Source organism: Salvelinus sp. IW2-2015, linkage group LG9, assembly GCF_002910315.2.
Source record: "Salvelinus sp. IW2-2015 linkage group LG9, ASM291031v2, whole genome shotgun sequence".
Lineage (NCBI taxonomy): Eukaryota > Metazoa > Chordata > Actinopteri > Salmoniformes > Salmonidae > Salvelinus > Salvelinus sp. IW2-2015.
In genome coordinates this window covers 17,282,539-17,305,970 of record NC_036849.1, presented here as the reverse complement: position 1 = coordinate 17,305,970, position 23,432 = coordinate 17,282,539, and the positions used below count along the sequence as shown (strand labels likewise).

The 23,432-nt window shown below is 43.7% G+C and overlaps 1 protein-coding gene across 1 annotated transcript in view; it reads right to left on the bottom strand.

Moving 5' to 3' along the window:
- Nucleotides 1–316: 316 nt before the first annotated feature.
- Nucleotides 317–23,432, bottom strand: part of LOC111968711 (calcium permeable stress-gated cation channel 1) — a 35,434-nt gene continuing 12,318 nt past the window's right edge. The window contains exons 2-23 of the mRNA XM_023994521.2: nt 17,555–17,815; nt 13,821–13,900; nt 10,200–10,287; nt 9,641–9,678; nt 8,312–8,454; nt 7,306–7,357; nt 7,078–7,186; nt 6,269–6,342; nt 6,101–6,181; nt 5,880–6,000; nt 5,534–5,667; nt 5,234–5,356; nt 4,149–4,302; nt 3,932–4,038; nt 3,254–3,340; nt 3,062–3,127; nt 2,789–2,951; nt 2,595–2,700; nt 1,936–2,103; nt 1,669–1,781; nt 1,114–1,203; nt 317–977 (exon numbers count right to left, since the gene is read on the bottom strand). Of these exons, the coding sequence (XP_023850289.1) occupies nt 768–977; nt 1,114–1,203; nt 1,669–1,781; nt 1,936–2,103; nt 2,595–2,700; nt 2,789–2,951; nt 3,062–3,127; nt 3,254–3,340; nt 3,932–4,038; nt 4,149–4,302; nt 5,234–5,356; nt 5,534–5,667; nt 5,880–6,000; nt 6,101–6,181; nt 6,269–6,342; nt 7,078–7,186; nt 7,306–7,357; nt 8,312–8,454; nt 9,641–9,678; nt 10,200–10,287; nt 13,821–13,900; nt 17,555–17,767 (2,520 nt within the window). The 5' untranslated portion in view covers nt 17,768–17,815 and the 3' untranslated portion in view covers nt 317–767. The remainder of the gene's footprint in view (nt 978–1,113; nt 1,204–1,668; nt 1,782–1,935; nt 2,104–2,594; nt 2,701–2,788; nt 2,952–3,061; nt 3,128–3,253; nt 3,341–3,931; nt 4,039–4,148; nt 4,303–5,233; nt 5,357–5,533; nt 5,668–5,879; nt 6,001–6,100; nt 6,182–6,268; nt 6,343–7,077; nt 7,187–7,305; nt 7,358–8,311; nt 8,455–9,640; nt 9,679–10,199; nt 10,288–13,820; nt 13,901–17,554; nt 17,816–23,432) is intronic.

Sequence of the window (23,432 nt, the reverse complement as noted above, 5' to 3'; positions counted from 1 at the left end):
ATACATTGTTAAACAATAAACAGCCTGCCCCTCACCCTTCAGCACAATAATATCACATACAACGGGCAACTACAGAATAGCAAAAATAACAACCTTGACAAAAAAATACAATAGTATCAGGTCCCATTGGGTTCCTTGTGCCTTCTACTCCATAGGGAGTGTTAGAGCTCTGAGATCCACTCTGCCCTCCATCCGTCTGTCCTGTTCTCTCACTGCAGATGGCTTGATTACAACCCTAACCCTCTGCCTCACGGAGCTCTACCACACCAGAGCCAAGACCACTCTGTCTAGTAGGGTCAGTCGGTTAAAACCCACTGAGTTGGTGAAATTCACCCCTACTCCTGTCCCAGTGTCCTTCCTCGCTAGTTAATTCATTCCATGCAACTTATAGAGGGAGGAAAGGGAGAAAATTATGAAGCAGTAAGTCAGAAAATGACAGCACTTTTGTTTGAAGTATCCTCCGTATGGTTCATTTATGATGACAGCTTTGAGAGATGTTGTGGTGTGGTCACTTTGACTGCTGTACACCGAGGGAGAGAAGGCCACTTGCATCCTTTCTCCACATCCCCGCCACAGGGCTGAGGAAGAAATTATTTCAGCCTTGGGTTCCAAAGAACCGCCAAAGACACAATCCAAATGGTCTCACAAACATGGTCCAGTCAGAGGGGCTGAGGCAGTTGGATGTGATTCTGAGGTTAAAAGGTAAATATGCAGCATTGTGGCACGTTTATATCACAGGCGTAGGCATGGAGGTGGAGGGGGGGGGGTCACTGGTTACCCACTGGGCTGTCCATGGCATAGTAGGGGTCTGGGGGCTCTTGGAGCTCTGTCTCATTGGTTTCAACGTGGTCCTCCTCCTCCTCCTCCTCCTCCTCTCGGTCCTGGGAGCTGGCCATGGTCCCGTAGCTCTGGTGAGCTGGGGAGGGCATCGGGGTCAGGCCTAGCTCCGGCTCCAGCAACACAGATGCCACAAACAGCTGAGGAGAGGGACACAGAGACAAGTTACTAATGACTACAACTGAGATTTTACCCATACAGATCTTCTTGTTATGAGAATATTGTACAACTCTGTGAGGAATTGAGAGAGTGGTGTGATTGAAGGGAGGCAGGTACATTAGATGGGGTGGTGGAGGGGGTGGAGCTTCTCTCTGCATTAGCGAAGGCCCCTTCTGCTGGCTGGTCAGCAGACACCTGGTCTGACATCTGAAACACATTGGCACAGAAGTCATTTAGCCTTTGAGGGCCTGTGCTCTACACCCACCAGAAGTCCAGGAGGGGTCAAGAATAATCTCTCACTTAAGTAATGATAGGGATTCAATCTCACCAGCACAGCCACAGCAGATGCTTAAACACCACTTCACATAAAGACATTGCATATGGTTTAGGCCTAATCAATGACGTTAGAGTTAATCGTAAAAAACTATTAAGGCTCTGCTAGCCTAGAGGCTAAAGACGTCACTACAGACCCTGGTTAGATTCCTGGCTGTATCACAACCGGCCGTGATTGGGAGTCCCATAGGGCTGCGCACAATTGGCCCAGCGTCGTCCGGGTTTGGCCATCATTGTAAATAAGAATTTGTTCTTAACTGACTTGCCTAGTTAAATAAAGGTAAAATAAAATGTAAATTAAAAACTCCACTATGTTCCATTGTTAATACTGTAGCTGACCTGGTAGCTTGATGACTTGTCAGGCTGTTTCCTAAGGCATAGGCCAAGGAGGGAGAAGGCAAGGCAGGAGAGCAGGGACACAAAGGTGAAGAGGGTGATGGGATGCACTGGGCCTGGAGCACAAAGGAAAGAGAAGAACCACAATCAAGACCTCACCACCATATGACCACTCTAGCAGCCACTAAGCTATATCTGATTAACAGTGGCTAGCCCAAATGTATTGGTCCGTTTGATAGACTACGGTAACAGGAACCAGGAAGTACGCACCCAGTCTGAGCACGGAGAAGAACAGAAGCCAGAACATGCAGAGGATGGGCGCCACGATGACCTGGCTGATGGCTGCAGTGTGGATGCGCTGGTTGAGCTTGGTGGGCACGTAGGCATAATAGATGTTGTAGCGGTCCACCATGTGTTTCAGGATCAGGTAGAGCAGCCCTGAGAGAGAGACATTACAGAGCTGACTGATGAGGACATATGCAGCCAATCACCTATTATAATATTGTTAACTTCTGTCTAAAGCATAGTTGAGGTCAATTCAACTCCCATTCCTGTCAGTTGACTTCGGAATTTACTGGAATTTAGATGGAACTGACCCCAACTCTGGGCTACAGAGTGAATCACAGGTTAAAGACAGCATGCAGTTGAGCCCAGGACTGATACAATGTGGAAGGCATGCGTCAAGGCCTGGAGAGTAGTAGTAAATAAAGGATTGTTGCGGCTCTGGGCAGAGACAGGAGTAAAGTGGGCGTCTGGCTCCCAGCTCGCTGTGTCTGAGTGTCTGGGACTACAGCACATTCACTTCACACAGTCTGCACCAGGCTGGCAGCAGAGGTGACCAACATTACAGTAGCAGGAGAGAGGCTTCCACTCCACACTGAGCGGACAAACACACAGGGAGGAGGAGGCACGCACAAACACACACTCACCAAAGGGCATGATGATGGGACAGGTGATACTGTAGGTTATGCTAACAGCATAGATGCACATGGTCCAGGCGTACTCCAGACCAAACTGGAACTCATAGGCCTGGCTCTGGAGAGACAGACAAAACACACACTTGAAAAGAAAAGTTACATCAATAATTCACACAAATAATACAGTCAAATACTGCTCCTCTCACCCGTTTGACGTGGATGCGCTCGGCCCCGGGCTTGGCCAAGCAGAGACGCAGAGCATACACCATCAGAGCTGGGATACGCAGCAGCTCCATGGCCGTGCCGATCAGGCTGGACGTAATCACGTAGTTCACAAAGAACGCTCCGTTATCAGGCAGGAACACACACCTGCACACAGAGGAGAGGAAGCAAAGCCTAGGTGCATGCGCGCTGTATATGGCAGTTATGCCAGCTAAGCATGGTACCATGGCATTAGAGGGCAGAACAATTAAACATACTCAAATTTTATATTCTTGTCTTCCAGGAAATTGACATCAAACAGCCACCTGAAGAACAGGTCCAGACTAGAGATGAAAGAACCACAGGTACATTGGAGTATAAGTATAGGATCATGTGTAATCTGTGTAACGATCATAGCAGGAAACTATAAATGATCTGTTAGGTCAGCATGTATGTTTCTATATCCATACCTGGAGAGACCCAGCGAGGGCAGGATGATCACCATGAACACCAACAGTACAAAGCACTTGTGCATCGTGATCTGGTTCTCACTGGATCTGAGGACCCCACAACATGGACCACATTACAACAGAGGACATGTAGTTACAAAACACATGTTTGAAACATGCAGTATATGTTAGAATTGCACTCCCTCACATTCAATAAGCAACATTAAAATATTTTATTACTCTATTTCAAATGTAAAGGACTTCATGGTGGGCTCATTACCACGAGCAGAGCTTTTCACACCAATAACTGTAAACATTTGATTTGCATTAAGTCGTTCACACACCACGCCTTCACAACACATGGGTGGGTGGTGGGGGCGGTTATGTAAAGAGACGGTGCTCATAGGTGCCGTGTGAGGTTGTCTCCTCCGGATGCAGAGTTATTCTGCTCCTCAGTGCATAGTGACCATTGTGCATATCATTATCTCCACAGAGATCACTATGACAACCTGACTAGAGAAGTAGTGCAGGCAGACAGACAGAGAACGCAGAGAGAGAGAGCAAGAGCGAGAGAGCGAGAGCGAGAGACAGAGAGACAGAGAGAACTGTTGAAGAAAGTGTTTTCAGGGACAGAACTAGGCCATATAGGTTGAGTGTCAGACAGTGTCTGCTGGGGCCTGCAGCAGTCCAGTACTCTACCTGGTCCAGTGAGACTCGAAGAAGGCCGAGTAGTAGACTATGAAGGGTAACAGGACAGAGAACGCCCAGAGCAGGAGGGTAGGGAAGAACTGAGTGATGATCGGGCTCTATGGGGAGAAACCAAAACATCATGAGTTCATTTTAATATAGTTCATTCTGGAGTTTATTTGTTTTGGTACAGCACCACAAACACTGTAATTCTGAAATGAATTCTGACCCTCAGGCTGTCAACAGGCCGGGTGACGTTGAGTTTGTCCATGGTGTTGACGATGATGGCGGGCGTGGTGAGGAAGAAGAGGAGGAGGAAGAGGAGGATGTTGAGCAGGACAAAGCGCAGCCACCAGCGGGAGCCACACACCGACAGGTTCTCCCTGGAGACAGAGAAGTAAACAAGAAGTCAGATACTCATCTATCCAAAAGCCTTCACGTCATATCGCCACTAATATGTACTACTGTGTAAACCCACAAAGTATGAATACAACAAAAGCAACCCCTAACGTGAGAGGGAGTATGCTGCAGCGCACTGACTACTCTGGAGTGGATAACAGGTTGGACACATCACACTCCTTTTTAAAGAAGGGAAACAATCGGTTACCCAGAGCGACATGCAGAGGCAATGTGTCACAGCCGGCCGTGACCGGGAGCCCCACAATTGTCTAGACTACCTGCACCAGGAAGCAGTACTACTCCCTCCACACAAACTGCTATACACACAGCCAAGGAGGCATGAAACACAAACAGCGAGCGACGTGTGGCAGGGATACCTCATTGGCTAATCCCACCATACATATGTAACACTCACATTATGTAACGTCAGAGAGGCTGATGGTTATCATGTAACGTCAGAGACTGATGGTTATCATGTAAACTCAGAGAGACTGATGGTTATCATGTAACCTCAGAGAGGCTGATGGTTATCATGTAACCTCAGAGAGGCTGATGGTTACCATCTAAACCCTTCATTTTATAACTGATCTCAAATACACTAAACTACCAACGAACAATTTCATTGTAAAAAAATAAAACACACCATCTAAGATAACCCACACAAATATAATTCTAAAATCCATCTAATTAAGATGGTTAAATGGTTGAGTGGAACGGCCACATGGCAGTGACTAGAGACGGCGCTCTTGTAAGAGAAAGTAACAGATTAACGACCTCTGCAAACAGCTTTAAAAGTCTGTGGCAGGGCACAGCTCGTTAATGTGTCAGGTTGAATTCCGGCCTCAGTACAGTTAGATAACCAAATGGGAGGGAATTTCTAGCCTTGATCTGCTATCAGATAACCTCCTCACTCACCAGATGATGTCGCTTGGAGCTGGGGCATAGCCTACACCCCACCTGTGAGACTGAACTACCGTGGTGATGCTAGATTGCTTGGGTCTCCGACGGCAACGGAGCCGGCTGTAGTCCTTGACAATACTGTAGGGAGAAACACAACACACAAAGTCATCACACAAAACAGGCAGAGACACACTCATGAACACATTCAATCAAACCCTGTAACATATCATTATATTGGTGTGCCATGCATGCACTGCGGGAGACTGCAGAACAGTGCGTTAACATGTCAGAGGTCAGGGGTCATAGTTCACTCACACAGCAGTCATCCTCTCATCCCGAAAAGTCACGAAGGCGATGCCCAGCCTCTTGAGCGAGATGCGATGCTTCTCTGCATTAAACTCATCAGTCAGTTTCTCCTCGAACTCACTGTAGTACTGCTCTGCATCCACCTGCAAAGAGTTGAAAATATAGATTAGCGACATACCAGTATTATTCATCAAGTCTAGTCATGTCCCTTACTGCATTTCTATTCAGACAGTTGAAACTACACATTGCCGCTCAAATCAAATGTAGTTTTTTAGTGCCATCCAGTGGCAAAACACAATCAATGCAACATAATTACTATGACCAAGGTTCACTAACGTTTCTGTTACAAAAGTACCTGCTCAAAGCCGCACACGTCACAGCAGAATATGGTAGCACAGGGGTGGGTCTTAATCATGATCTTCCCCTCCTTCTGGGACATAGTGGCGAAATACAGCCTTCCTTTCATCGCCTTCCGTCTGAAACACAACAATTAAAATCTGCAGAGGTAAAAAACAACAAAACAATGATTGTATTGGATTACTGATTAATTTCTCTATATTGTCATAGTTACTGTACCGCTCAGAGTCCAGCATCATCAGTTTGTGTACATTGAAGCAGAAGCGGACGTCAGTGACAGTACAGCTGGGGTAAGCCTCACTAGAGTGGAGGGAAGAGGGACTAGGTTTATTACTAATCAGCATTATTTTGAGTGTGTAAAGAAGTGAGAAGTAAACATAATATTACTGGAAGTGTTTTGTGATGAGGCCTGGGTCTGAGATCTCTCTTGGGATGCAGGTGATCATGAGAGTCCTGGCCACCTGACAAAAAACAACAATACGTTTGCCAATAATAAAAGTAAGATGGTAACCATGCATTACACACATCAAAAGGTGTCTCTTTCAGTTTTCAGAGACAGTAACCTGACCATGTTACCTAGTAATCATTACACATTTGGCCAGTGGTGGAAAAAGTACCCAATTGTCATACTTGAGTGAAAGTAAAGATACCTTAATAGAAAATGACTCGAGTAAAAGTGAACGTCACGCAGTAAAATACTACTTGAATAAAAGTCTAAAAGGTATGTGGTTTTAAATAACCTTAAGTATCAGAAGTAAAAGTATAAATCATTTCAAATTCCTTATGTTAAGCAAACCAGATGGCACCATTTCCTTGATTCTTTTAGTTACAGATAGCCAGGGGCACACTCCAACACTAAGACATAATTTACAAACGAAGCATGTGTGTTTATTGAGTCCACCAGATCAGAGGCAGTAGGGCTGACCATGGATGTTCTCTTGATAAGTGAGTGAATTGGACCATTTTCCTGTCCTGCTAAGCATTAGAAATATAATGAGTACTTTTAGGTGTCAGGGAAAACATATGGAGTAAAAAGTACATTATTTTCTTTAGGAATGTAGCGAAGTAAAAGTTGTCAAACATATAAATAGTAAAGTATAGATACCCCCAAAACTACTTAAGAAAAAATACTTTAAATTACTACTTAAGTACTTTACACCACTGCATTTGGCCAGGTTTGAGGAGCCCTCACACACCTTCTCGTCCTCTCTGTACTCCAGGCGTGAGGAGTGGTGGGCCATACACAGCACTGTGATGATGAAGTAGAGCAGAGCAAAGATACTGTGGAGCCACAGGAAGCTGTCCCTAAGAGAAGATAAAGAAAAGGCATTTCACATGACTCTTGAATAACCATGGTGGTCTCAAGATATTCATGAACATTTCTTGAAGTTGTCAAAAATAGAAGACCCAGCCCTTTGACCTACTTTGCAGGAAGATTAGCCACAGTCGTTCTTCCAAAATTTTCAGGATTATCCCCTACAGAAAAGAAAACATATGACAGTTATGTGTAACAGTCATTTTTTTGGAAGAAAGAGACTTCAAACTTTAAATGGACTTTAAGAGGAATACCCTCATCGTTATATGGTTAAGATGGCAATAGGATCAAACAGAGGATTGTCTCATCCAATTTAGTAAAAACTCAGTGAAAAGTTTAAGACAGAATTGCGAGATTAGTCACGTCTCCACCCTCTATTTTAGTTTCGCTCCATTTATGTACTGTTTCTATGGTGACCGATATAAGGGTGTTGGCTAATTTAACGACGGGGTGACACAATGGTCCATATAGATGACAGCCAACAGTAATAAAGTGGCTATGGAGAACCCTGGTCCCCCCAGACCTCAAACGTGTTTGCTTTACATTCTATATGGGAACTTACTCAACATTTAACTGCCAACTGTCATTTATTCTACTATCCATTACAGCTAACAACCTCTGACACCAAAGTGTATGTCGGGAGGAAATTAAAGTTTTCATATTCATACTCTTTTTTCTTGGGGAAGGTCTAAGTTAAATACCACTAATATAACTCAATTGAGCACTAAGTCAAATTGCAGACAATGTCCGTCTGTGTTTGTATCTGTGGTGTGTGTGTGTGTGTGCGCGTTTGACTGTGTGGCCTACGTTTCGGATATCCCTGGGCAGACTGTCAGTTTGTGTTTATAACTGTGGTGGTATATGTGGTGTGTGTGAGTGCAAGCCCACCCACGTGTGTGTGTGTGTGTGTGTGTGTTGTGTGTGTGTGTGTGTGTGTGTGGTGTGTGGTGTGTGTGTGTGTGTGTGTGTGTGTTGTGTGTGTGTATGCGTGCATCTGTGTGTTTGCATATGCATGTGTGGCCTGGTCTCTCCTTGCGAGGTGCCCCTCTACCTCCCCTGCCATTTAGGATATCCCTGGGCCTCCCAACACGGGCCAAGGCCTCCCTCTAAATTACCTAGGAGGTTCCCGGAAAAGTTGACAGGCAGGATGATGGCCAAAGACAGCAGGCAGACCACAGTCATGAGCAGGATGATGTGGCGCTGGAAGGACAGGTAGGTCGTAGCGTCGATGCCACATTTACTCCTGATCTCATCATCCCTGGAGAGACAACACAGAGAGAGAGGATCCAAAACTGGGGAGGGAGGAAGAGAGAGGATCTTCCCAGGGTGGCAGACTCAGTAGGCTGGGATTTAAACTCACCCTAAAGAGACAAAACCCAAAGTTAGAAAGAAGCAGTTTGTTGTTGAGAAGGGGACTACAGGGGACAGCATGTACTTGCTGCCAAACATACCCCCGTCAAACTGACGATACTACCGATCCTTGACTTCGGCGATGTCATTTACAAAATAGCCTCCAACACTCAGCAAATTGGATGCTCTCGTTGGCTGGCCCTCGCTTCATATTCGTCGCCAAACCCACTGGCTCCAGGTCATCTATAAGTCTTTGCTAGGTAAAGCCCCGCCTTATCTCAGCTCACTGTTTACCATAGCAGCACCCACCCCTAGCACGCGCTCCAGCAGGTATATTTCACTGGTCACCCCCAAAGCCAAGCGGCTGTCCCCATAAGATAACCCTTTTTGGTTATACCTGGAACCCAAAAGGGTTCTTCAAAAGGTTATCCTACAGGGACAGCCGAAGAACCCTTTTAGGTTCTAGATAGCACCTTTTTTCTTAAGAGTGTGGGATTGTGGAGGGAAGGGTAGAATCGTCTTCCGTGCCGAGACGGATTCAGAGGTACTCCACGGTAGTGATATTATGGGGCCTGCTCCTCATGCCTCAGTGTAACTATGCCACTACACTCCTGCCAAACCTGTGGTGGCTAAGGGGAGCCCAAGCGGGAGGGTCTGAAAACCCACTTGTCTCTGAAATAACAGGAGGTGCCTGCTGGTCCCACGGCAGGGAGGCAGGCTAGGCCACACAGAGCTATCAGGGTGGGTTAGCACTTTTCCAGGGATCCCAGGGTGAGGTATACAGTCAGCTACTAACACAAGGACTAAAAACAGCACCCAGATGCACCCAAACTCCACCATAATACTTTGGAAACCATGGACACAGAGGAAGTCACTGTTTTACGGGCCTAAATTTGTTGAGTGAAAGTGAGTCAGACTCGAGCAAGTGCAAATACTCTATGGTAAATCATGGCACAAATGATCCCATGAGCACACACCCGTTTGTTTTCGCTGCTTAATGAGATATACATATCAACATTGAAGAGAAGAGCAATAAAACATGATAGAAGCGAGGATGGGGTTGAGTGTTAAAGGGTCAAGAGTTTTACACTTACTTCATATGATAGATTGTTGTAAGCCAAGAGCAGAAGCCCTAGAGATGGAGCAAAGACATAAAACATTCAGTGGATCGCTTATTAAATACAAATCGATGACAGACTATGTGGTAGGCATTGCACAGCACGCCTGACTCGCCACGCATCTGTCATTTGTATAACATTAAGGCCTACGAGCTGAAAGGGTAATGGGGCTTTAATAGGTCTAGTCTGAGGCATAAACGACTTTACTGCTGTCAAACTCTTGGAGAAGACCTCATGTCTGAGTCAGTCCTACTCCATCATAAACATGGTGTGTCACATCGATGGTGGTGGTGACCCTAAACAGTCACGCAGGTGTCTATGAAGTCATTGTCTGAACAGTCCGTCTTTTCATATTTTGTTTTTGTTTGTGCAGTTGGACGTTTTATCAACTCAATTAAGGACAAGTGCTTTGGTCAGTGTCAGAAAAAGGTGTGCCCCACTTTTATTCACACTCAAAAAGGTCACCCATCATAAGCTATACCCCTAGACCCATCCTGCGGTCTGGAGTTGGATCCATAATAACAGTTGGACTCACCAAGTCCTTGGTCTCGGAGTCTGACGGGCTGGACTCTGACGGGGACTTCTCCTTCTCACTCTGCTCTCCGTAGAACAACGACGTGAGGCTGAGAAACAGAAGAAATACCAGGATTATCACATTGATGGACAATGTGTTCCTTCCTACAGAATAGGAGGGAAGGAAGCTTATTCTGCAGATTGCCATCCTATGAGGGAAGATACTGTACGAGCAACAAGTCGGCGCAATATGAGACTACAGCCATTAAACACATTCTTGGAAGGATGATTTCTAGACAGTCACATGGACAGCGTTGAGTGACTGTGGGAAGTTAATATCCTTTCCTTCCCACAGACAGGTGGGCACAGAGCCTGCAGACAGCATGAGTGCTAATAGTGTTGGCTGGGTCTAATAGCTTTTCCATGCAGGCCCCTGTACACCTCTTAGAACTCAAGTCAAACTGAAACAGAGGATTCTCCAGCACAGCTGAGATCATATCAATGATAGGAGGGGAAATAAAGGGGCTAGACAGTGTTCCTGGAATCCAATGAAGCATTGTGATGATTAAGTTTGGTGACGTTTCTCTCGTTGCGACGTCGCAGATAGCTCTACAGCGAGACACTTTAAGCGGCATAATTGAATTAGCGCAACGGCAGATGTCTCTGACTCGGGGGTGGCAGAGAGCCGCTGCTGGTCAGGCAGAACTAATCAACCCCACGCTCACTGGAGTGTGGCTCCAGGTCAGAAGTAAGCTGTTGCAGTGCCTCAATCTGCAGACCCACACAGACTACTGACTGGACCTCAGACCACTTCGAAAGCAAAAAAGGTCCTAAAAGTCCGAAAAATCAGAATCCTCCTACAGAGCTACTGTGTGTGTCTGCCTGTGCCATGAATGCTTTATGAATATTATGGTATCAACATTGGAGATCTTGGAACAAAAATAGAGATACTCACAGATTGTGATGTGTGTAAAAAGTGACTAAAAACGAATTATAGTAAAGCAATGCAATACTGTAACAGCTCATTCAAAGCAAGAAAGCCAGGGAAAACAAAGTATTTTGTGAGTATTTTGTATTTATTACGGATCCCCGGCAGCAGCGACTCTTCCTGGGGTCCGGCAAAATTAAGGCAGTTAATACAATTTTAAAAACATTACAATACATTCATAGATTTCACAACACACTGTGTGCCCTCAGGCCCCTACTTCACCAATACCACATATCTACAGTACTAAATCCATGTGTATGTATAGTGCACATGTTATCGTGTGTATCTGCCTGTGTCTGTGCCAATGTTTGTGTTGCTTCACAGTCCCCGCTGTTCCATAATGTGCTTATCTGTTTGTTTTAATCTAATTTTACTGCTTGCTTCTGTTACCTGATGTGGAATAGAGTTCCGTGTAGTCATGGCTCTATGTAGTACTGTGTGCCTCCCGTAGTCTGTTCTGGACTTGAGGCATGTCTTGTGGGGTATGCATGGGTGTCCGAGCTGTGTGCCAGTAGTTTAGACAGACAGCTCGGTGCATTCAACATGTCAATACCTCTCATAAATAAAAGTAGTGGTGAAGTCAATCTCTCCTCCATTTTCAGCCAGGAGAGATTGACATGCATATTATTAATATTAGCTCTCTGTGTACATCCAAGGGCCGTGCTGCCCTGTTCTGAGCCAATTGCAATTTTCCTGTCCTTTTTTGTGGCACCTGACCACACGACTGAACAGTAGTCAAGGTGCGACAAAACTAGGGCCTGTAGGACCTGCCTTGTTGATAGTGTTGTTAAGGCAGAGCATCGCTTTATTATAGACAGACTTCTCCTCATCTTAGCTACTACTGCATCAATATGTTTTGACCATGACAGTTTACAATCTAGGGTTACTCCAAGCAGTTTAGTCATCTCAACTTGTTTAATTTCCACATTATTTATTACAAGATTTAGCCGAGGTTTAGGGTTTAGTGAGTGTTTTGTTCCAAATACAATGCTTTAAGTTTTAGAAATATTTAGAGCTAACTTATTCCTTGCCACCCACTCTGAAACTAACAGCAGCTCTTTGTTGAGTGTTGCAGTCATTTCAGTCGCTGTAGTAGCTGACGTGTATAGTGTTGAGTCATCCACATACATAGACACTCTGGCTTTACTCAAAGTCAGTGGCATGTCGTTAGTAAATAAAAATTAAAAGCAAAGGGCCTAAACAGCTACCCTGGGGAATTCCTGATTCTAACTGGATTATATTTGAGAGGCTTCCATTAAAGAACACCCTCTGAGTTGTTAGACAAGTAACTCTTTATCCACATTATAGCAGGGGGTGTAAATCCATAACACATACGTTTTTCCAGCAACAGACTATGATCGATAATGTCAAAAGCGGCACTGAAGTCTAACAAGACAGCCCCCACAATCATTGTATCATCAATTTCTCTCAGCCAATCATCAGTCATTTGTGTAAGTGCTGTGCTTGTTGAGTGTCCTTCCCTATAAACATGCTGAAATTCTGTTGTCAATCTGTTTACTATGAAATAGCATTGTATTTGGTCAAACACAATTTTTCCCAGAAGTTTACTAAGGGTTGGTAACAGGCTGATTGGTCGGCTATTTTAGCCAGTAAAGGGGACTTTACTATTCTTGGGTAGCGGAATGACTTTAGCTTCCCTCCAGGCCTGAGGGCACACACTTTCTAGCAGGCTTAAATTGAAGATATGGCAAATAGGAGTGGCAATATTGTCTGCTATTATCCTCAGTCATTTTCCATCCAGATTGTCAGACCCCAGTGGCTTGTCATTGTTGAAAGACAACAAATTTTTCACCTCTTCCACACTGACTTTGCGGAATTCAAAAGTTGTTGTCTTTCCGATATACTTGGATGTGTAGTGTCAGCGTTTGTTGCTGGCATGTCGTCCCTAAATTTGCTAATCTTGCCAATATCAGTGGGCTTTGTGATGAATGAGCTATCTGATTCAATGAATGAAGGAACCAAAAATGTCCTAAAATTTCATTTAAGGTGCTCCAAAGCTTTTTACTATCATTCATCTTTGTTTCAGAGTATATTTTCTATTTCTTTTTAGTTTAGTCACATGATTTCTTAATTTGCAGTACGTTTGCCAAATCAGTTGGGCTGTCAGATTTAATTGCCATACCTTTTGCCTCATCCCTCTCAACCATACAATTCCTCATCAATCCAAGGGGATTTATCAGTTTTTAGAGTCATTTTCTTAATGGGTGCGTGCTTATTAGTAACTGGAATAAGTAGTTTCATAAATGCATCAAGCGCAGCGTCTGGTTGTTCCTCATTACACACTGCAGACCAGCAAATATTCTTTACATCATCAACATATGAATCACTACAAAACTTCTTGTATGACCTCATATACACTATATTAGGCCCAGCCTTTGGAACTTTGGTTTTCCTAGATATGACTATTTGCAGATATGGCTATTATTAGTATGAGAATGCCTGAGCAGTACCATGCCTTCTCAGGAGGGGGAGCTAATATCAAGGAGCATTGTCAAGTGGTCATGAATTATGCTTTCAATATATTCAGTATATTATAGGTCTGGTATGGAGATCTTGAGTGTTGCCTCAACTCATATACCAAACCTATAACATACTGAGTATGAATGGAGGATGAGAGCAAAGGCTTTACTGTACCTGTCATTCTCCATCAATAGAGCCAGACGGCCATAGTCCCAAGCAGCCTTCCTCAAACAGGAGAAGATCAGCAAAAGAAACTGCAATATAAAGAATGAGTTATAGGACATAGGGAGCTCCTCAGAACACTCACCCATCTCTCTTTTAAGTCTTAAACATAAAAATATATATTTTGACTTGCATGTACATCATGGATTTGCAGATGGAATAAATCTAATGAGGAATGCACAAATATTATTCAACAGCAATAACAATATATTTTCCAAAGAGTTGTATGTGGTTGGTTGTCTTGGAAACTACCAAGGAGAGGTCAGCATGTATACTCAGGCTAGTGTAGTCAATAGCAGGGGCGTTTCTACGATTTGAAGACATTGGGAGCTTAGTATGGAATTTCAACAGCAAAATGCATGAATTTGGTGCACTTTGAGATGAACATTGAGAGATTAGATATTTTTCAGGTAACTTGTACCTTCCCACAGCAGACACTGGAAGTACTCAATTAGTTGCTATTGTGGGTCTCTGTACTCTGGAACACATACATCTATAGTGTATTGCCAAAAACTACTCGACAACTTCAAATATAGGTCTCTGAATGAAGGAACTGTCTCTTTTACTGTCTTTGCGCTAAGCTCCCAATGTCTTCAAATCGTAGAAAAGCCCCTGCTATTGACTACACTAGCCTGAGCGGTCTGTGTTGTCTGGGGTTTTTCTCCAGCACCTATTCTTCTGTTGCTGTCTCTGTGTCTTGTCTGGTGTGTCTAGTTTGAAAGGGCAAATGCACTTTGTCCTCGTTTTAAATTTGATTCATTAAGAAATACTGGCGGTCACACGACTGAATTCAAACGTGAGTAAGTTTCGGGGTGTGGCTTGATGTGGGTGTCTCGTGTGTTCGCAGGTGGGAAGAGTTAGCCAAATTATTTCGCCTGATAGCGTCAGCCGGCTGTTGTGCGACCTGACTGACTTTGGATAGCCTATCTCCAGGGCTAGTTAGAGATGGTGAATAACTTACAATGGAAATAAGACAATATGTTCATGTTGCACACCTTTAAGTTTGATGATTACTTGTGTGCTGCCAGCTGTGGGCAGGATTGAAACAAAACCAACCTTAATTTACGTTGTGATGCAGTCATGACCACAAGTCTCACAAAACTCAGTTTGACCAAAATGATCCTGACTCATATCGAAGCCTCATGCTGTTTTCTAAAGGAGAAGTTGATTTTTAGGGCCAGTTGCTCTTTAAAGTTACTGTATACTGACATGACCAGGGCATCTCAACTGTAAAGACAAATTCAAGTGTGCGCATAACACAACTCTGAACATGACAGATAAGAAGCAACATAGCACCTAGGCTATATGAATACAAAAAAACATAAGCCCCTGAAAAATGTACCTGTAGAATGGATACGTTATAAGACCTCGTCAGTTCTACCAGCTAGTGTGAGATTTTCAAATGACACAACATCTGAGGTCACATAACTTAAGGGCCTATGTATGTGAACAGAATATTGAAAATACAATCTAACACACTAAAATGGCCATCTTTTCTCCTCTTTCTGGCTGCCCTCCCCATCCCGTCAAAGTTCAAGTTTGTTTATTTTTCATATACACATGAAATACTCACTGCAATGAAATGCTTACTTGCAGGTTACCCTCTCGACAATGCAACACTAGAAAAAGTAAATAACTAAGTGAATAAAATAGGAACAAAAATAAATGCTCAATTAAATAATTTCACCAATTTAATAAAGATCTTTTTTTTCTTTCTTTTTTACAAATAGTTACATAGCCTATATGGAAATAACAGACATGAGCCATGCATGTTTACCTGTAGAATGGAATAGGTTACAAGACCTCTATGATTCACTTTCATTTAGCCAGTTCTACCACCTCACCATTGCTAATTTTAAAAACAGGGTAAATATGTTGTAGTAAAGTTCTGCTTCAGTCCACAGGAGGGCACTGTGTCACTGTCAGAATATATACTTCAGTTAGAAAAACGTTCTCGTCTCTTCGGTCTCAGCTAGCCAACCAGTCAGTAGGTCACTAAAGAGGCTTCTTGCAGTGCCTGCTACTGACTAGCGCAGCACATTGTATTGTTTATTTTTGTCATTAAAATGTGTCTTTTCATATCAGACAAAACATTTTAAAAAATAAAGGTTTGGGGCTGGAACAAAAACATCTGGGCTCACTGGTCAATAGCAAGACAACTGAATAGACCCCTGTCCCCTACTCTCAAAACACACAGGAAGTGAGAACCAGGGAATCATTACGAAGGAGAGAGAGAATGTGTTGGAGAGCACATATTACACTGTATGGGAAAAACATGATCATCTCTCATTTTACACAATATCCTGTGAAATAGATCTATAAAATGAATAGCGTATTCAGACCCGTTGTCCTTATCCACATTTTGTTACACTCTAGGTCACAGTCTTATTCTAAAATGTATTAAATAATTTTCCCTCCTCCGTCAATCTACACACAATACCCCATAATGACAAAGCAAAAACCAGTAAAAAAAATAATATGGTCTGATGAAACCAAGATTGAACACTTTGGCCTGAATGCCAAGCGTCACATCTGGAGGAAACCTTTCTGGCTTGTGATACATTTCTAAAAACCTGTTTTTGCTTTGTCATTATGGCGTAATGTGTGTAGACTGACGGAGGGTAAAAAACGATTTAATACATTTTAGAATAAGGCTTTATTTAACGTAACAAAATGTGGAAAAAGTCAAGGGGTCTGAATACTTTCTGAATGCACTGTAAATCATCTGCTGGCTAGATGAGATATTGGGTACTGGGTAAGGATGAGTATAATGTTGTTAGAAGAAAAGCAAGATCTCTCATTAAAGAGGTTGAACAATACATTTCCTAATGGTCTAAAGCCATGCATGGGTAATCAGGACAATGTTTAACAAGGTATTGGACTAAGCTGTGATGAGATTAATAATAAATTCTGCTTTTACTTTCATAGCCAAATGCAATTCGCAAGCTCTCTGCATAGATGATATCCCTTTGTTTCTCTCCGCCTCTCTCTACTGTCTTCTATTTCTTGTCCCTGCGTGGGTGTCCATGTTCTGCTGATGCCCCACAGATTATTATTCTGTGTGAAGTTCTAATTGGTGCAGAGGCATGCTGCCGTCACATGAGGGTAATCAAGTTGACTTCATTTGGACCCGTCGTTAAGACACTGCTATTAACCTTCTGTGTTGTCCTGACAACCAGGGAACAATCACAGTGAGTCAATTAAACAGGGCTGGTAGAGAGACTGATAAACAGAGAGGAAATCTAGTTTGACAAGAACTGACAGTGGAACAGAGGTGTCCATTCACAAATGTTATATCTATTATTATCCTGGAGTGGGGAGGGTAATCCTTCTGCATATTTATAAACAGTATGAGCATGGCGACATACTGTGCTAGAGAGAGGAGAATGAGTACAGTCTATGCATCATGCATCATGTGCATACGAATGTGAAGGCTTGTAGGTAGAGTAAGTGGAGTTGTCAAGATAGAGGCTTAGCTTTTTATTGGCTTTCTTTTCATATGATACCACTTCCTCTATCTGGGAAGGATAAGAAAGTGTACTAAAACGTGATACTAAACAATGTTTACTATCATGGCATCAGAGTTCAAATTAAAGGTTGAGATTGTCGTAGCACTGTAGTGTGTGTGCGCAAACATACATGTATCCGTGTGGGTGTGTATGCATATCTCTCTGTCAGCAACATACCATCCACATGACAACATTAATGGCGAGGACCGTGGGCACCCCTCCAAAGGGCAGGCCTTGCAGGACACTGCTGCGGGAGTGGGAGCGGTAGCACCTCTCTGCTGCAGTGATGTTGTCCTCCCCCAGAGAGTCCAGGAAGCCCAGCACATCCAGCTCCATATCCCTCTCATCCAGAGGGGGCGCCCCCGTCACAAACAGCTTAGAGTCCGCCATGAGTGAGACTCGGCCTACGTCTCAGGGGCTGAAGTCATACAACCACAACTGAGAAGAGAGAAACAGTAAAGTGATTAGTATTGAAAAGGTATGCAATTTTGAAGAAGTAAACAACAAATAAGCATTTAGTTTGACGGTGAACACCATGTGTATCCTGTACATACAACTAATAAAAATACTAATAAAATAGGACAACAATGTGGATTCCCTAAGGGCCACTCTCAGCCTTTGTCTGTACATGCACAAAGAGGATCCCTCCAATGCCTTCAGGCCCAAGTGACATGGCATTGACCTTGGTCTGTGTGCCTACACATTTTATCTGGAGGTCACAAAGGACCCGGTGAAAACTAATAGCTTCCATTAATCCAATGAGATAATGTTTGGCATGTGCTTCCTTCATGTCGCTTGTTGCCATAGTAGTTTGTCCTTTCCATTCACCCCAATACAAAGGCCTATTTGTTAGTCTGATTCCAGAGCACCCCCCCCCACACACACACACATTAAACAAGAAGTGACTCCTGAAACTGTAACCCAACACCCTCTGTAGAGTCATTTCTATCCTTGGGGATATTGCAGTAAGTGTGCATATCCAATAGCCTGGATGTCTTACTAAACAGCACAGCCATCATCTAAAGTATCTTCCCAGTGATAAAAACAGACAACCTGTCAAAAGGCCGTAGGCTGTCATCATACCGAGGCTTATTATTGTTCCTCTCTCAGAGAAAACTAAGCCGGAAATCAAACATTCTGGTTATAGTTGATCTTAAAAACTAGGATAGGTTTAACGTGTGCCTCCGCTATTTTTCACCCCATCAACAGTCAATCATGTCATTTATGACTATTGAAGCACCCACCGAGTGGTAATCAAGCAATAATGATATTCCCTGGTCTTGTCAGCAGGCCATGGCGGAGTGATGCCAGTCCTAGTATCACAAGCGTGTGGCTTTCACCATGAGCTGAGTATGAGGAAGTCATGAAGGTCTATTAAAAAGCCATGGATGGCCTCTATAAAGCCGTGTGAACGCAGCGCAGCAGTGGACTGGAGCGCCATGTGGAGATAACGAGCGGACGTCAATCTTCACCGGCCCACAGACAGACAGGAAGTGGACAGGTCACATAGCCTGGCTGCTGTGAACAATTCAGTGGGGTAGCCTACAGATACAGCTTCATTCTCAGCAGAAAGACTTGTTAAAGAACCGCAAATCATGAGCAGGAGATGAATCGTTTGACCACAGGAGCAGGAAAATATTGATTAGAGTATGCACCACAACACTGCTTCCAATAAATGAGGTGAAGTACACTAAATTGGTATTATAAAAATGAAGCAATCCATGATACTACGTAGCTTAGAGGCTTTTCACTGTGTACTCAACTGATCCATGAGCAGCTTGCTGAGGTACAGAGTTTATTGACGGTATCTGTGGATTTCCCCGGGTATGGATGAGAACACAAATAAGCACATCACTCACGCTGCTGTGGCCTCGGTCAGGGTCTGAGCAAGCTAACTGCAGCTACGTACACTCCCAAGCTCTCTGACCAATCAATACAAGACCAATCTCTTAGCTCTACAGCAGGGGTGTCAAAGTCAAATGGACGGAGGGCCAAATAAAAAATTTAGCTACAAGCCGAGGGCCGGACTGTTCGAATGTTCATTGAAAATTTTTTAAATGACGCATATAGTCTAGTGAACCTAATTGAACCTACTGAAAACCTAACAAATATATTCCAATATGATCAGATAAATAAAGCAATATTTTCTTATGGCTCTGTCAGTAATCTTTAATTTTCAACAGACACAAAAGACAAATTTCCTTTATATAAAAATCCCCATAACATGAACATTAAATGAAAGAAACCGGTATTCAAGGCACCATCAGTAGCCTATATTTTCTATTTTAGCGAAAAAGTGGGCTAAATTTACTTCAAAGAAAAAAACAATAATAGCTAATTTCTCTATCACCACTCAACTGAAATATTTCCTTAAAATATATTGGATTGAAATACAATAAAATAGTGCAAAAATCTATTAATCAAAAACAACACTTTGTTTAAGGAGAAGTAACATGCAGTGAAAACAAATATTAAACTTTAACTTTTAAACTTGAACTGAGTAAAAACCTAAATATGTGATTGCACAGTAATGTTCACTTGTTTGAGGTTGAGGTGATACTTGGTGGTGTCCCATCTTTTCCACAAGTTCATCAATGTTCGGGGTAGAGCTCTGAGCTGAGGAAATCCTCAGAATTGAGTGGAGGTGTTCAGCAGTAAGTCGCCTTCTGTGTGATGTTTGTTTCAGGTTCATCAAAGAAAACAGTTGTTCACACAGGTATGTGCTGCCAAACATAGACAACGTTTGAGCAGCTGGATGCGCAGCTGGGGCATTGTGTCGGGAGGAAACGGGGCGAACTCCGCAGCACCCACTGCCGATATTTTGCCCTCAGTGCATCATTGCATTGGAGGTCAATCAACTCCATTTGGAGGTTGGTGGTGAGCTTCCACGTCAACAGCAAATGGGTTTACCGAGCAGTTCAACCTGCTTTTTTGTGCTTCAAAGTCAGCAAATCGGCGTCGAAAGTCAGCGGCAAGCATACCTATTTTATCAGCCAACTGTGCGCTCGGGAACGCACTGGTGAGGAGCTTCTCTTTCATGGTCTGGCAGCTGGGAAAGTGGCTCAAATTTCTTTCCGCATCTGCGTCTCCCACAGAGTCAGTTTTGGTTTTAAATGCCTTCACTGTACTGTACTATCAGAGATGACATGATCCCGACCCTGCAGCTGCAGTTCATGCATTCAGATGACTCGTAATGTCACACAGAAAAGCCATTTCACACAGAAACATTTCGTCTCGGAGTTTGTGTGTGCTTTCCCTTTGCTGTCCAGAACAGACAAGTCTCTCACGAAGCTCGAAACATCTTTGAAGCACCTTTCCCTGGCTTAGCCATCGCACCCTCTGTGTATAAGGCAAATCACCATGCTCCGTTTCTAACTCCGTCAGAATGCCTTGAACTGGCGGTGATTCAAACCTTTGGCTCTGATAAAGTTAACTGTGCGCGTGATGATGCTCATTACATGCTCCATTTCAAGGCTTTACCGCACAACGCTTCTCGGTGTATGATACAATGATAAGCTGTCAGCTCACCTGTCGCGTTTTCCTCTTGCATCTTTTCCCGTATCTTCGCCACCAGTCCGCTCCTGTGTCCACACATCGCAGGTGCTCCGTCGGTGTCAAACCCACGAGTTTTTCCAAGGCAGCTCCATCTCATTTACACATCTTGACACCTCTTCATACAAATCATGCCCCGTAGTTGTCCCATGCATAGGACGTAAAGCCAAAAACTCCTCTGTCACGCTTAGGCTGGAGTCCACTCGCGGATGAAAATTGACAACCTGGGCAATGTCAGAATGTCGTGTCTCTCATCCACAGCCAAGGAATATGCAATGAATCTTTCCCTTTTTCACAAGCTGCTCTTTTAGATTGATGGACAACTGGTCTACTCTCTCGCGCAATGGTGTTTCTGCTCAGCTCACATTTAAAAAGAGTTGCCTTTTTTCTGGGCAAACTTCGTCACAAACTTTAATCATGCAGTTTTTGATGAATCCCCCTCCGTAAATGGCCGGGCTGATTTAGCGATCTCTTCTGCCAAAATAAAACTGGCCTGACAGCAGCCTGGCCTTGTGATTTGGCTTTTTTTGAACAGAGCCTGTCGAGATGATTTGAGGCCTCGTTTAATTCCTCTGCCTTTTGTAGCCTTTTGTTCCATGTCCATATTCTTGTTTTTGTCCGCGTGTTTCGTTCATAATGTCGTCTCAGATTATACTCTTTCAGTACCGCCACCCACTTTCTCCACACAGAAGACACACAGGTTTCCAGCTACCTCCGTGAACATTACTCCGACTCCCACCTTGTTTGAAACCCCCGGTTCTCAGTGTCCACCTTCCGTTTTGCCATTTTTGATGGGTATCTGAAAGTAAATTTTTACTGTGATGCTGACGACTGCTGTGCCAATAAATATTGAAATGAAGCAGCCTACTGCTCGGTGCGTCACCGTTGCATTGTGGGAAATGTAGTATTGGTGCGTGTAAAAGATCTGCGGGCTGCCGGCTTGCTGCGGTCTGCGGGCCGGTTCTAATAATAAATCAAGATCATCCCAGGGGCCGTAAAAAACCTTCTCGCGGGCCGGATGTGGCCCGCGGGCCTTGACTCTGACATATGTGCTCTACAGTATTTGTATACACTTTTCACCATACAAATGGCCACAGTAAAGTCAATATCATCATCTGAGCCCCATCTGAACCTTGCTGTACTGCAAACTAATACTTAGACATGAGTAGGAGACATGTTTAACAAGGTTATGCTTTAATTTTGAGGTTCCTCAGACCTCGAGTCAGTTATTTGCAGCAGTAAAAAGGCAGAGAGAGCGAGAAAACGCTATTAGGCATCCAAACTGTCAAAACATTAATGGACTGCACTTTGGTGTGATTTGACTGCGTCAATGACGTCACTTCCTGTGAATCCCGGGCACTTTACGGTATGTGATGTCAGAGTGCACCATGGGGCGCTCGCTGTGTAGATGGAGAGCTGGAGCAACAAGCAGATATTTCCTGCAAGCATCAGTGGGCGAGCTGATGAACTGCTAGCAGATGCAAAAATCAGACTGGGACATGGCTACATGAATGGAGATTTGAAAATTACATTAAAAGCTATAAGACCACTAGGCATATACTTCACACTGGGCGCACTCATGTAGAGAGCTATCTGTGAAGAGATTGGTTTCAGATCATTGTGCAGCATCTGTCTGCCACCCAGAGCATCTGGGTTTCTCTGAGGACAACACTGGGAGGGAAGTTCCCATGGATACAGGACCAAATCAGACCCAACACGGTGTCTCTGAGGAGATGCGTTTCTACACTAGTGATCGAGTTTGCCCTCCTCACTGTCCCAGCATGTCATTTTCATTATCTGTTAAATGAGTGTTCACTTCCAATAAGAGTTCTAACCACTTAACTACAGTACAGCCGTGCACAGTAAAAAATAAGCTTCCCACAGACTTGATGCAAAAGCTCTCTTCCAACAAGCAATACTGCCAGAGACACAGTAATGTGATATCAGAAAGGGCTATCCAACAATGAACACTGCTGTTTATGCAAACACAAACAAGATGATGGAATAACACACAAATGCCCAACTGTGGCCCAACCTATCAGTAACCAAAAGCACAAGAGAGAATTGCATGACATGTATTAAAATTATATTTTCTATTACCTTAGTGTATAATGGTGATGCTCTATCATACTAGTTATAGATGAAATGATAAGGATCGAGAGGATGGTGAATATTACATAAATTAAATATAACCAATAAGCATAACCAATAAGCATTCCCTAAAGACAGTAGCTGTGACTGCATCACTTGGTGAGCAAGTGCAGACCACAAACCTGAACGCCCGTGCACAGGGAGAGATATACAATAGAGGTATACAATACACAGGGAAACAGCCCGACAATCTAAGGTAGAGATACTCACTCTTCAACAAATAAGAGCTTAACATACTGTAGTTCAGACAGACCTGCATCGGCTCACTGAGATGTCCCTCCCCTTCCTCCATAGCCACTCCTTGCTAGCTATAGCATCCCTCCTGAGTCTTTCATCATCAGAGGGCTGGATC